Genomic DNA, 15,695 nt, shown 5'->3' with positions numbered 1-15,695 from the left:
TTAGAGGTTGTCTTGCAACCAGGTGGTGAAATATAACTTGTATTACATTGACAAAGTGCATTGTTCAATGCATTTGTTTGTATAGTTTTAACAATGAGCTTGACTCTAACATCAAAAAATGTTTATGGGGAAATGTGGGGAAGCAATGGATGTGACTGACTAAATTGACATTGTCTTGTATGGTTGTAGATATTCAGGTGCAGAGAATAGTAACTAGGATCAAAGTCTTCTCAACCCTAACCCTAACCCCCCCCCCCAAAAAAAGTATTCTGAGATAGAGAATTAGTCTGGATTGTTCCAAAACACACATATCTGTGGTTTTCTGTTCTTTGAAAAGAAAGATGCTTTGTGTACTCAGAAATGCTTCATTGGCTAGAAAGAGTGTTTTGCTTCTCAAAGAAAACTTCCTTGTATGTTGCAGAGATGTTGAATTGTGATCCACATTAAGAGTTTGAATGGGATCATATATTTAATTTATGTTATGTCTAGAAGATTCATTCAGAAATTGTTTTGAAACACTTTGCAGGATTTTCCTCTCCACCAGAGTTGTGCTTAATATTTATAGACACTAGATTTCATAGAAACATAAAATTGTAGAGTTGAAAAGGACTTTGAGGGGTCATCTAGTCCAACCCACTGCAGTGCAGGAATCTCAACTAAATCATACATGACAGATAGTCATCCAATCTCTGTTTAAAAACCTCCAAGGAAGGAAAGTCCACCGCCTCCTGTCTGTTCCATGGTCGAACAGCTTTTATCATCAAAGTTCTTAGTGATGTTTAGTTGAAATCTATCTTGTAAGTTTAATCAGTTAGTTTGGGTCCTTGCCTCTGGAGCAAAACAAGGTTGTTCCATCCTCCATTTGACAGCCTTTTAGATATTTGAAGATGTCTATCATATTTCCGAAGTCTCCTCTTTACCAGGCTAGACATACCCAATTCCCTCAACCATTCCTCATAAGGCTTGGTTTCCAGACACTTGATCATCTTGGTTGCCCTCTTCTGCACACATTCCAGCTTGTCAATATCCTTCTTAAATTTTGATTCCCAGAACTGGACACAGTACTCCAGGTGTGGTCTGACCCCAAGGCAGAATACAGTGGTACTGTTACTTATTTGGACACTGTACTTATGTTGATGTAGCCTAGAATAGCATTAACTTTTTTTGTTGCTGCACCACATTCTTGACTCATGTTAAGCTTGTGATTTACTAAGATCCCTAGATCCTTTTCACATGTACTACTGGCAATCCGGGTGCTCCCCATCTTCTATTTGTGCATCTGGTTCTTCCTAAGTGTAGAACCTTACATTTGTCCCTATTCTAAGCAAACAGATTTTTTTTATTAAGTTGTATTTGCACAGTGTGTTCAGATGTGAAACATTTCTTCAAGGGAGACCATTCTTATCTGATTCCTGTGTAAAGTGGTGCTGTTCTACATTCTTCTTTAGCTATTATTTCTATAATGGGGATTTAACAACACTGAACAGCAGGGGGCAGACTTCACCAAGAATACCTATTTGTTTTTCTCCTATCATTTCAACAATTGCCATAAAGGTGGATTAATGTTTTGTATGGGCTTTATTTTAATCTTAAATTAAAACTGTATCTCAGAAAACACAGCTTCATTGATAAACAGTATATTTGTATATTTGCTTAATTAAACATTTATATGGATTTGTCCAAGATGTTTGCTATTAGTTCACTGCTACCCTATTTTTAAGGTGTACACTTTTATGTAAGACCTATTGCAGTTGTTAAGAGTCGTCAACAGGCTCATCACAGCTATCTGCCAATCACCCATTCCCACCACCCTTCTGAGTAATACCCCTCCCCACCTTCTCACTATATAGAAGGATCTGGCAACTTCTGTTTCAGTGTATCTGAAGAAGTGTGCATGCACACGAAAGCTCATACCAAGAACTAACTTTGTTGGTCTTTAAGGTGCTACTGGAAGGGGAAAAAATTTTTGTTTTGACTATGGCAGACCAACACGGCTACCTATCTGTAACTTTTATGTATTTATGTGTTAAGGGGCAACTAAGTGATTTTGTATATATACCCAGAGTTCATGCTTCCCTTGCTTACTACTATCTAAGGAGGCCTGACTATATTTACCTGTTTTCTAATAAATATTGAAAGATGGCTTCTCAGCTTCAGCAGCATATTTCCTTTATTCTTCCCCTGGGGTATTTAGGGGAGTCATTTAAACTTTAGCATGGATGTAGTAATTTCTTAGGTGGCTTATGGGTATTAAGTGCTAATTTTCAGATGATGTGATAGTGACAGCAATAGACATTTTATATCAAATAAATGTCCATTTGGGTGGTGTGTTATAGCATTCTGTTAAGTCAAAAGTATGATTATCTTCGCCCAATGAATAAATACTCAGTTTTTGCTTAACACTGACACTCTGCAGTGAAAATTATTCTTGTATCTTGCATCCTGATTCTGAACAGATTTACTTGTAAGTGAAACTCTTGGATTCCAATCAAGCTTAACCTCCTGTGTTTAGGATTATAGCCTCAGTATACAGGGGCAGGTCTTGAGAATCCCTCCGCCTTCTGATCATCATCACCCTCTTCCTTTCTGCCCCACAATCAGGCAGTAATATTATTGGGGTGGGGGAGAAACTAAGGAAAAAGAAGTCGTATCCAGCAACTTCCTTTTTTTAAAAAAATCATTTTTATTTGGTTTTACAAATACAAAGTTATAGAAAAGAATCCAAATATATATCCATGTACAGAGATTCCTCTGAATCCCAGGACTTCCCCCCATCCCCTCCATCGGGTTCCATTTTTAACATTTAATACTGCATATTCTTTGATTTTCCAACTTTTATATTAATCCATATTATCCATGGTAATTGTTACACTACAAGTGAAATCAAAATCCTGCTAATGTTTCCATCTGCTCACAGTGGTCTCCTAAATATCTTACAAATTTTTCCCATTCATTTATAAAGATTTTATCCTCTTGGTTTTGAGTTTTCCAGTCAGTTTTGCCATCTTGGCATAGTCCATCAGCTTGGTTTGCCGTTCCTCTCTAGTAGGGACTTTGTCTTCTTTCCATTTCTGGGCTTGGGTGGAATGAACGGGATCTGCCAAGAAAGAGATGCTTCCCAGCCTCTCTCAACAGCACCCTCTTCCCTGCTTTTCATGTATGTGCATGGAGTCCGCAAATGTAACCCCCCAGTAATTGGGCAACACCTGTATTTCAGTTGTTTATCAAAGAGTTGTTTCGTTTAATTCTAATATGGTGAATGAATGACACTGCACAAAATGCAACTCGACCAGCTCAGGGACCTGATAGCATAGAATCACACTATGTAAAATGGCAAGTTTTTTTAAAAAAAGATTGGTTGAAGAATTCTGGAAAGTTCACTACATGCATACATTTGCAATAAAACAGAAATTCCTGGGCACTCTGTGTTTCCAGGATAGGCAGAATTAAAACTGATTCATGATATGCATGCCAGTTTGTGTTCCTGTCACTGCTAGTTATTGATAATAGTGCAGTACTAGGATTCCCGTTATAGGACTCTACAGAGTGAACTGTGTAAATTATGCTGGATTCTGTTCCTCCCTTCATCATCCACTGTCAAATTCATATTCTTTGTTTACTTTCCTTCTACTGCATGACTCATATTTTAACAACCAAGCGCAAGTGAAAACATTGTTCTTTCATGTTCACGTTCTGGATTACATTTTTGAGAGAAGGCGAACTTGCTTTAATGTCTGCAAAACAAATTGTCCTCTAAACTGAATGTTTGTTTTCAAAAGCACGATCCTTTTTCCATTTTAAGATGGAAGAAAGCAAGTTATTAAAAAACAAAAATAAAGATCTCTGATCTCCTGCTTGCTCCTGACTGTGTATATTTTAAAGAGAAATACTACATGGCTAGCTGTTCAATGTTAGGAAGGGTGAGCAAACCAAAATGTGGATGTATTTAAATGTATAGCTAAAAACGGGACAAGTCACAGGAAAAACATAGGAGGAAAGACATAGTATGGTGTGTGTGTGTGTGTGTGTTTGCATGTGCACGTGCATGATGGGGATAGTGAAAACATGGATGAAAAATACAAAATAAACCACCATGTAATTTCAAACATGCTCTGGCATAAATAGCAGTAAATGGTTACATCTGATGTAAATAGTTTCCACATGTTACAAGGAATTATCTAATGTTGGGTTTTGCGGACTTGTGAGCTACTGCTACACTGTAGAAATACAAGTAAGTCATTGTGCTTTAATCGGTTTTGGAGTGATTGTATCAACATCAAATCGGTTTTGGAGTGTTTTAGTCTGAACACTTTTCATTCTAGGAAAACTAGAACACTAGACATTTTTCTTTGCTCTAAAGCAACTGTGGGGGTGGTAAATTGGTTTGAGGCTACACTGCTGAGTGGAGGTTGACTTCACCTGCTGCATAGTTTCCTTCCTGCCCTCAGCAGCTTTTAGCTGTGGTGGGAAGGGTGTGTGTGTGTGTGTGTGTGATATATATATAGATAGGTAGATTGGTAGATAGATAGATAGATAGATAGATAGATAGATAGATAGCTATAGATATACCGTAGATGTAGATATATAGATACATATTCCATTAGTGCAGAGGGAAGGCTTTCCTGAACCCCAGCACTGTGGCCTCAATCCAGTTTGGGCCTGTCTATAACTGCTTTTGTGCTCAGAAAGAAGTCGTCCAAATCCCCCATGTCACATTTTGTTTGGTTGTCATTGAGGAAGTATGTACACATTACTGTTTACTTCAGCTCCACTGCGCTCCCACCACAGGTGTTTGACATTAATCACAATCCATACTTATCCTGTAGCTTCTTGAGAAAGACGCCTCAAATCAGCTGCGATCCGATTGGAAAATTCAAGTCGTGGTTAAGCTGAGGTATGTACAGTTGAGTTAGCCATTGCACATGCACATGTGACATCTTCCTTGAGCAGGATTAATGCAGTGTTTGCAGGTGCAGGGAAACCCATCAGGTAATGTGCATCAGGTGAAGATACCCCCATCCTATGTCTAGTGTGTATGGCAAGTACAAATGTGACTTGAAACACCCTGCTGCATTTCAAACTGCTAATGTGTACATACTCTGAATATGATTATCTGGGCTGTGTCATTTTACAGAGCTGGTGTGGAGTTTGTGGGACTGAATGCTCCTCCTGACAAAACAATTAAAATAAAATAAAAATCCCTCTGTATAGAAAACTACCATACCTGGGAGAAAGGGCTTAATAGAGCTGTCTTTCCGACTTGCTAGGTTTTTTATGTGGTTTCTTTTTCTTTTTTCTTTGTTTGCATGGAGGAGCATTAAGAAATGTCCTTCTGCCCCGCCCCCCCCAATCTAGTATACTCTAGAGCAGGGGTGGGGAACCTGTGGGCCTCCAGATGTTGCTGAACTACATCTCCCATCATTCTTGACTATTGACTATAGGGTATGAAAATAACATGTTTCAGAAAATAACAATTATATTTTAAAAATCATGCAGTGTAGATTTCGATGAGGCTTGTGTGTGTTCTTCTCTTAGCTGACATTCTGAATGAAGAAGCTTCCCAGGGAATTTCATCAGGTATTACTCGGGTGTATTCAGTAGCTTTCTCTGTAGAAATTGCCATGACAACACTGATGCAAGAAATATTCCTACAGGAACCCAACTGTGACAACCAATAGCTTGAAAACATTTTCGTTTTGTTAGATCTTTCATTAGGTTAATAAAATGACCCTGCAGAGATAATGGAGCAAGTATTCAAAGTGCCCGTTTTACTAGGAAATGAAAATTAAATGTATATGCAGAATATTTTGCCGGAAAGCTCTTGAGTGAAATCTAAGCCTAAACATTAGTTTTTAAATCCAGTATTAAGAAAAGAATACAAAGCAAAAATACCAGGCTCTAGGTAAGCCGTACCGCCTAAGTATCTGAAATGGCTAGGCTATTTGGATTAACTCTGTGATAGTAAAAATTAGAGCTATTTTCCCTGCTTAGCACTGGCATGAAGGTGAAAGGCAGTACAGGTGGCCCTCATAATGCAGGATAGGCACCACACAGTTGGAGCTTAAAGTGGGCTCAGCTAAGAGGTCCATTTTTGGTAATTGTTGAATGATCACATTGGAAAAATGAGTGGAGAAATGAACTAGTTGTTTCTTCTTGTTCAGCATAGGTCTCTGAACGTCAGAGTGAATACAGACTGATTCTACCCATCCCTTTTGCCTGCTGTTCGTTTTTTTGCCTGCTGATATCGAAACTGATATCAAAAGCTGATATCAAAACTTCCACAGGTGTTGTCTGTCCTGACTAGAATTTTATGTCCCCAAACTTCTTGGACAAAGATTCCCAAAGTGAGGTGGACAGCTCCTAGTACCAGTAAATTAATGCTTTGGCAAACTTCCCAGTTGGTGCAAGGCTGAGCCCTGAATCAATGTCAGTTTCAGAAGGAGGCTGAGTTTAAGTCAGAGGGGAGATTCATTCCTGGTATTGGTGGTTAACCTTGGTAAAACAGAGCTACCTTTTATGGATTGGATAATCAGAATATGACTGTATGCCTTTGAAGGATGATCAAGGTCAGGAAGTCCCTGGGCCTGACAGCAGCATAGCTAGCTGCTCGGGTGTCCAGGATTGCGCAAATGCCCTGCACTCAGGGGTGGGGCAAGCCGGGTCAGAGCACGTTGCATGGAACCTCCACGGAGTCCGCAAGCCCCACGTTGCCGTTTTGGTCAGCGCGGAGCCTGCAGGTGCCTGAGCCACCGCGTCACTCCCCAGGAGAGACGTGTGGCTTGGGCGCACTGCAGGCCAGGCCCATGGTCACCTCCCTCAGTGATGACACCCAGGGTAGCCCGCACCCACCACACACCCCTTCCTGTGCCACCAGGGCTTGATTGCCTGCCGGATGGATTTGATCTTCTCAGTAGCCCATTAGATATTGTGTTTATCTTTTGTGTGTGTGCACGCGCTACTAATGACTATGAGTCACTTCAAATCCAGGGTGACTCAAGAACACAGAGCGTACTAATTATGGTTTCCATGCCCACCCCCACCTGTGTACCCATCCACTGATTAAAATAATTCAGTTGGACTTTATTCCCCCTCCCCTGCAAAACCTCAATATCACGTTTCTTGTTTCAAAACAAAATAAAATCCACATAATTCTATGAAATTGACATTCTTGGAAATATGATTGTTCTATCTCTCTTGAATGGAAGCACTTAAATTGCTTTTAGATAGTAGATCTAAATGATGTGTAATTCTTCCCTCCTCCACATACCCAAGTGCAAGGTGTTGCAAACTACAAGATCAGTTTGACTCATAGTCATTTGGAAACTATGAGATGACTCTAGTGTGTTTCTAAACTAGCCAACAAATCGTGCCTTTCAGGATACTCTCACTAGATGAGCACTTGACTATGTTACCAAGTCTGCATGTGCCCATAATTGCACAATATACACTAACATGAGTGCTAGAATTATGACAATAAATAAACCAGAAGTGTGGTCAAAGTATGTATTTGTTCAGATCCTTTTTTATCTGTTGCCTAAAACAATAAAGTTGATTATTTTCTTTACAGAATGTGCCAAATTGAAAGAAAGTTTGACAAGTTGTTCTAGGTAAAGTTTACATTGCAAAAGTGCGTGGTCGGCTCTTGGGAGTTGTCTAAGGAAAAAGAGTGGTAGATGCTGGTAATTCTAGAAGTTAATTGGAGTTGTGTCCTCTTGATTCATGCTGATAACAAGAGAATTGGCTGTGGTAGGAAAACAAGCCCCCCAAGTATAAGTGTTTCTTTTTCCTCCACATGTAATAGACCACAATAAGTTAATCATTCCCTGCCCCCGCCCCTCCAGCCCAGTGGGACACAGGTTGATTTCACAGGCTTCAACACTTTGTTAATTAGTAATTGTGGCCTGTGAATGTGGTGTTAAGATTGTTTCCATTTCCTGTGAAGGTGGTTTAGACAATGCAAACACAGTAACAGCAGAAGACAACTATCCTCATGATCTGCGAAGTGGTTTGCTCTGTTAAAACTGGCAAAAATATAATTCAGAGTAGTAAGACTGATCTCTAGAAATATATCTATGGCTATTTCCATATAGCCTAGAAAACGTAGCTTGCATAATTTTTTCAGGCTTAATTAGTTCGTGAAGATAACCTATAAACAATTACATGTCCCACTGAAAAGCTCCAAGCTTTTGACTCAGATGTTTGGAAGAATGCACAGCTCAATTTCACATGTGCAGGGTCCAGATGGCCTGTTTCCTTTCCATTCCATCCTCCAAGTACAGTCATACCTTGGAAGTTGAACAGAAACGTTTGGAAACCAAAGCGTGGCTTCTGATTGGCTGAAGGAAGCTCCTGCAGCCAATTGGAAGCCGTGAAAGCCCTTTTGGACGTTTGGCTTCCAAAAATAGTTCACAAACTAGAGCGATCACTTCCGGGTTTGCAGCCAAAACGTTCGAGAACTAAGCTGTTTGAAAACCAAGGAACGACCGTATTTAATTTCTTCGAAGTAGAGTTATTGCAATTTTCAACCACTGGTATTCAGAGGTATACAGTGGAGATAGAACATAGCCATCATGGCTAGCAGCCATTGGTAGCCTACACATTCATATTAAACCATTTTACCGTAATGAAAAGGAAATATCTCAGAAGTACAGTTAGTTAAAAGAAGGTAATAGGAGACTAAAAGAGTTCATGTAAGAGAGGACTGGTTCTGTTGCTAAACCATTGTTCAGTGAGCTTTGGAGAGCCTCTGACTTGCACACATACCCTTCCTTCTTCAATGTGGCTGCGAGAAAGAGTTTGGAATGTTTCCACCTCCATCCAGCCCAGACACTGAGATCTAGCTCTGAGGGCCTTCTGGTGATTCCTTCATTATGAGAGTTGAGGTTACAGGGAACCATGCAGAGGACCTTTTTGGTAGTTGTGCCCTCCCTGTGGAACACCCTCAGATGTCAAACAGATAGACAGCTATGTGATTTTTAAAAGACATTTGAAGGCAGCCCTGTTCAGGGAAGTTTTTAATGTTTGATGTTTTATCGTGTTTTTACTATTTTTGTTGGGAGCCGCCCAGAGAGGCTGGGGCAACCCAGTCAAATGGGTGACAGGCAAGCAAGCAAGCAAGCAAACAAATCCCTTTCTGCTTTAGATTACCTACAGATTACTGTGTTGTCTGATTCTGGACAAATGTGATCAGTCATAAATATGGTTAGTTAAAATAATCCAACTTCAAACCGTAGTTAATAATAAAATAAAATAAAATAAAAATTATTATTATTTCTACCCCACCCATCTGAACTTGGCTTGTTTCAACTAATTGAGGTTAATCTTAACCACACTTTGACCTGATTTGGATGACACAGGATGCTGCAGCTACTCTAAAACGGAAGTGGAAGCTTTTGATATATTCATTCTTATAATGCTAAACCAAGGTTTAGTGTCCCATTTCAAATCATGCCTGGGAAAAAGCACTGAGGTGTTGTTCTCCAGTCCATTTTGATAAGGGACTCTTGACAGCTAAAAATGCAGGAAACAAATGCTTTCTTTTGTTTCATCTTGCAGGCCTAAACAGCAGCAGCAGAACAACTTTTCCTTGTTTACTTCCACCAAAGGCTGGAATTTCAGAGGGGTAAGGGATTTCGTTTTAGATGATTGATTTGTGTTTGTATTTTTATTTCTTACACTTATTTCCACCCACCAGAGTGTAATTTACAATGCAAACTGAGGTATGATGAAGTAATTAATATTATGCAGAGTCAGACCTTTAAAGGCCCCTGAAAATAAAACTTCAGAAACAATTGTTTAACTTGTACTTTTGTCAGGGAGCCAATAAATTATTGTGTACTGTATGGCACTTTCATAAGAGGTTATATTTACGCTGGCAGAATTGTTTTAATGTAATCAAATTCTCAGAGAATAAAGGAATTTATCATCTTCTGTAGGCATTCTTGGTCGACATGAATTATCTAGACCCATTCCAATCTGGGTTCAGCCTTGACCATTGGTCCTAGCTTGTCTTGGTCACTTTGATGGATGACCATTATTGAGAGCAGGACAATAGGATGCAACTCTGCTCCTGCTTCTCTGTCTCCTTGCAGCTTTCAATACCATTGGCCATGGTATCTCATTGACTGGTTCCATGGGATGAGAATTGGGGATACTATGCTACATCGGTTCCTGTCCTGCCTATGTGGCAGAAACCAGAGAGCAGCATTGGGAGAGGTCCTATTTTATGCCAGATATTATTTGACATCTATATGAAGCTGTTGGGAGTGTTCATTAGGCGATGTCCGTAACATCTGAATTGGGAGAGGTTGTGCTATGCCCTGGACCAGTGTATGGATGGTGGCAAGTAAGCTTCAACTGAATTCTGGCAAGACAGAGGTACCGTCAGTGGTTCCCATATCCATGAAATTGGCCAATTGCCTGTCCTGAAGGAGTAGGAACACAGTCTGGGGATGCTTCTATATCCATTGCTGGAAGCCCAGCTAGCCTCAGTGGCTAGGAGTGTCTTCTGTCAACTTCAGACTAGGATAATTTGTCCACAGCAGTTTAGGCACTGGTGATTTCAAGATTGGATTACTGCAACACACTCTATGTGGGGTGGATCTGTGCTGGATCTGGGGTGGGGTGGACCTTGTGCTGGATTTGGAAACTGCCAAGAGTGCAGAGTGCTACTGGATCACAGCCGACAGGGGTGTTAAAATATCTGCAACGGTTGCTAGTTTGTTGCCAGGCCAAATTCAAGATTTTACTCTTAGTATATAAAGCCCTCAACAGTTTGGGACCACTTTATTTGGAAGCATTGCTTCACCCAAAATATGTCCACTTGACCCCTTTGATCTGAGGAACTGGCATTTTTACAAGTGCTACATAATGATTTTTCCACACTTGCAAGGAAATGATCCTTCAGTGTGGTAGGACATACTCTGGAACTCTGCCCATTGACATTTGACAGGCACCTTTGCTGTATTGTTTTCTGTGTCTGCTAAAACCAGTTTTGTTTTGGTATGAGCACCCAGACATCTAATTTTGATACGTATTTTAATATGTAATTTTATTTTATTCTGTATATTTTTATAGTTGATGATTTTACTCATATTTTAAAATTATTATGTCAACTTGTTTTTATCATTTGATTTTATCTATATTTTTAACGTATATTTTATAATATTGTATGTAAACTGCTTAGAAGTTTTGATGATTAATCACCACATAAACCTTGTTAAATAAAATAAAGAAATATTCATCTATGCTTTTTTTTATTCCACAGGTGTTGAATGACACCTAAACACATCTAACGAAATACAATTGATAATTTATATGCCCCATTGAGATATGTTACCCAAAGATAAAATGTTAGTAAATGACTACTTTAGCATTCAATACATTCATGCCAGGTGTTTGCTGTTTATTGTGTAATGCTGTATGCAATTCTGAAGGTACCAGAATATGCTTTTCTACAGAATTAAATTGTCAACCTTTTAAAATGTTTCTACAAAGCCATATTTTTTTGCATGCTAAAGATTCTGATTGTCTTTAAAAAAAAATGTTTGTAATAAACCTGCTTTTCAGTTGCCTTACCTTATGAAGCAGAGATATAAACATGCCTTTTACCCACAGGCCCTTCATAACTCTCCTTGTCTAAGCTAGCAGTCAAGCTATGAAGCTATGGTTAACAGCTTTGGAACAAGCCAAGATATTAAACCATGGTTTAAAGTTGGTTTAATAACCTGGCTAACCATGGTTGCTCAGCTTGTTTACTCTCTTATGTGAACAGAGGGTCTGTGTGCAGGCAAAAGGGTTGTTCATACCTTTGAAGCAAAAGATATGATCATCTAAACTCTCTGTATGGATATGCTACAAAAGAAATATTATTTCTGCAGTGATATGCTGCAGTGTGGTTGTGTTGTAATTTCCAGTTCCCTAGATTGGGCAAAATCCAACATTGTGCAAGTAGACTTCTGTTTACACAGTGGGATTTCCCCTTCCCTTCCTCTCCTCCTCCATGCGGCCCCCTCAATCTGCTCTGGAAATTTTCCTAATTCTTCAGAACAGATTTTCGGAGCACGTTTGGCTGCAGGGGTGAAGAGAGGCAGGGGAAATTCTGTTGTGAGGGTGGAAGTCCATTCTGTTTGTGCACAAACACCATAAAACCCATCATTCTTCTACTATGGTTTGAAATGTTCCTGACGCCTTAGGAAAAGTTTGGAACAAAACAAAAAACCATTCATCAGTAATGCAGCTCACCTGCTTGGATTTTGACTTGGTGTAGTGAGATCTGTGTAATAACCTGAGAGCCAACTTTCTGTCAACAGTGCTACCACATTTGGCACCAACATTCCTTTTAGTTTTTTGTACACATTATTCTCTTTCTGTTTTATGGAAATTCATAAATCTGTCATCCAGCTGCAGAGAATTGATTATAGATCCCGTAGGTATGGGTAAAGTGAGGACAACTAAAATAAACTGGACTATTAAATGAGTCAAGTTCTTACTTGTTTAAAGAAAGTAAAAGAGGTTAGTTTTTACTGGTGACAGCACAAGGAGTTTGCTCCCTGCACTTTAGTAACAAAACAACGAGTCTTTTTATGGTGTGTTGTAGCCCCAGGCCCAGGGGCTAGATGTGGTCTTCTCTATCTGACCCTCAGAACTCTTTGCAACCCAAGTACTTTTGCCTGGTTGGTATGTCATTGAACTCTCGTAAAACCTTTTGCCCATCTGAATGGAGGATAGAGTGGGTGTGAAAACAAGCCTACAGTTTAAATGCAAGTGAGAGGAGTTTAACAACTGCTGGGGTGTGAAGGGTGCTAGATGTTCCCTGGGGCAAAGGAAGATGAGTCATTTCAGCTGTAAACTGTCACAGGGTTCTTCCATCTTCCTGGTAGAAATCCTAAACTTTATCCTGCAGATTTGAGTAACTTGAGAGCTACGTCCCTGGCCTGCTCAGGCATGATAGAGGGGCAAGTGACCAGTGACCTTTGTTACAGGAGTTATCCCTAAGACAGTGACCCCAGGGGGTGGCAGAAATACTTGCACTGGCAGAAAGTTCATGCTATGTTGGATTCAAACATTTAGCCATTTTTTTCACTTTACGGATTTCAAAACACCTTGAGTACGCCATCATTGGATTTTCGCCATATGTGAAGCATTAGATGAATTGATACTTGTTTTCAGTTATTTAATCTGTCACAGAGAGAGATATTTGAAGATTGCTTCACCTTTGAACATCTATTCTACCTTTATTCCCTAGATTTAGGAAAAGGTACTACTGTTAAGAGATTTTTAAACATATTGCAGAGTTTATTTTTGCAATAGATATTTCCTGTCTTGAATGTATTGATGTTAGTGTCGGCTAGTGACAATGTAGGATGATCCGGTCAGTTTAACCTCTTCAGCCTGGAGTTGTTTTTCTGGGGTCCCCACTTTCTGGGGTCCCCCTCCAAAGATGCTTTGCTTCTATTTTTGTATCAGATTAATAGTTTAGTAGCGAATTGTGTGAATGTTGCAGAAAATTTATTTCTTGATTTCACTAAACCCTGTGATAAAATGACCCAAGATGTTTTGCTTAGCCAATTGGATAAATGTGAGGTAGATGATAATATCAGGTGGATTCAAATAGTAACTATTACTTATTTAATTTATGTATGGCCCTTCATCTGAAGGTCACATTGCAGTTTATAATATATAAATACAAAATGAAAACACAAAATAAATAACATAATAACAGGGGGGAAACAATAGCAACTACAGTACCCAAGTACAGTAGATTCTTGTAGACCAGTAGCTCTAACCTCTGTGTCCACCCTGAAACCATTCACAAGCTAATGTGGCTGGATCTTTAATTATAAGTATTAATGACATTTAAGTAAGTTTTTTTTTAAATCAAAACTTGCAAGATTTTAATTGGTTTGTATTTTTGCAGTTCGCTGAAGACTGGATGTACTTTATTGAAGCTGGGTTTTATTTTATATCCTCCTCTTTCATTTCTTTTCTAGTGTTTCGGGCTGTTTTGCAGAAGCATTTATTTAAGTTGCAGATGTGGCCACCTCTGTTGAAGGAGTAATAATTTTACCAGGTTATTGACAAAAAAATCTGCATGAGCTGAAGGCCAACTTTGGATTCCCATTGATTTGTTAAACAAATTTATTTTTAGATAGCTTACTTCCTAAATGTTGTTGAAGTCCCCACTCTAAGATAGTATTTACACAAAAAAGTCCTACATTTATCATTGTGTGGATGACTGGCTGGTGGCGCTGTGTCTAAACCACCAAGCCTCTTGGGCTTGCTGACTGTAAGGTCAGCGCGCCGGGGTAAGTTCCTGTTGCTTTGTCCCAGCTCCTGCCAACCTAGCAGTTCGCAAACATACCAGCGCAAGTAGATAAATAGGTACCACTATGGCAGGAAAGTAAACGGTGTTTCCATGATTTAGTCATGCTGGCTGCTCAAAAAGCTGTCTGCAGACAAACACCAGCTCCCTTAGCCTGAAAGCGGAGATGAGCACCCCACCTCATAGTTGAATTTGACTGGACTTAACTGTCCAGGGGTCCTTCCCCATTACCCGTGAGTATGGTTCGTAAAATACTTTGCTCAACCTAAACAGCCACATATGTCTCCTGCAGAAACTGCTTTATCTGAAAAAAAATAATATTTGAATAAGCCTTAATGTACCTATATATATCCTCCATTAATAAGCTATAACTTCAAAGCTGATAAGTTGGATCCTAAGCAGTAGGAGATGGGTATTTATTTATTTATTTATTTATTTATTTATTTGGCATAACAGCAGAGAGCCAGGTCTGAGGGAGCCATAAAAGGTAAAGGTAAAGGTACCCCTGCCCGTACGGGCCAGTCTTGACAGACTCTAGGGTTGTGCGCCCATCTCACTTAAGAGGCCGGGGGCCAGCGCTGTCCGGAGACACTTCCGGGTCACGTGGCCAGCGTGACAAGCTGCATCTAGCGAGCCAGAGCCACACACGGAAACGCCGTTTACCTTCCCGCTAGTAAGCGGTCCCTATTTATCTACTTGCACCCGGGAGTGCTTTCGAACTGCTAGGTTGGCAGGCGCTGGGACCGAACAACAGGAGCGCACCCCGCCGCAGGGATTCGAACCGCCGACCTTTCGATCGGCAAGCCCTAGGCGCTGAGGCTTTTACCCACAGCGCCACCCGCGTCCCTATGGGAGCCATAGGATATGGCATAAGTACACTTCTCTCCCCTGATCTGCCTCTTGGTGCTGCTTCATTTTGGCCTCTCTGTGGTTGTGTAGTATTCCAGTGGCATAGCAATGGAATAGTAGCAGAGGTGCAGCTCAGTGCATGCTGGTGAGATGATGTCTGCCAAATCCTAAAGCTCCTCAGCTTGCATATCAACCTAAATCACATTTGCAGAGTGTTTGTCAGGTTGGTTGTAGCACATGGGTGACACTTAACACTGTCTTTTGCCGTTAGTAATTTTGTCCTTCATGTGAGCTGCATGCATTCTGTGGAAGGATCCTAAATGTTTTTACACATTACTGGTTTTGTTTATACGAACAGACCACTGGAACTATTGTTAATTATAATCAAAAGATTGATTTCTGCTGGAACAAGAGAGTTTATTTTGGCAAGAAGGAAGAGATGCTATCAGAAACTCATTGTGTGGTGTTTGTTTAACAGATGGTTGTAGCCAATTCCAGACAAAATTCAAAAACACTGGTTAAT

The 15,695-nt window shown here is 40.0% G+C and overlaps 1 protein-coding gene across 5 annotated transcripts in view; it reads left to right on the top strand.

Moving 5' to 3' along the window:
- ARHGEF3 (Rho guanine nucleotide exchange factor 3) overlaps positions 1-15,695 on the top strand; it is a 108,653-nt gene that overhangs the window by 15,162 nt on the left and 77,796 nt on the right. For 4 of the 5 annotated variants that reach the window (XM_053377876.1, XM_053377874.1, XM_053377873.1 and 1 more), the window contains one exon: positions 9,556-9,622. The exons of the other annotated variant lie outside the window; for it this stretch is intronic. In XM_053377876.1, coding sequence (XP_053233851.1) covers positions 9,556-9,622 — 67 coding nt within the window. The remainder of the gene's footprint in view (positions 1-9,555; positions 9,623-15,695) is intronic. 5 annotated transcript variants of the gene reach the window in all.

The sequence above is a fragment of the Podarcis raffonei genome, chromosome 2, assembly GCF_027172205.1.
Source record: "Podarcis raffonei isolate rPodRaf1 chromosome 2, rPodRaf1.pri, whole genome shotgun sequence".
Taxonomy (NCBI): domain Eukaryota; kingdom Metazoa; phylum Chordata; class Lepidosauria; order Squamata; family Lacertidae; genus Podarcis; species Podarcis raffonei.
This window is presented reverse-complemented; position numbering and strand designations above follow the sequence as displayed.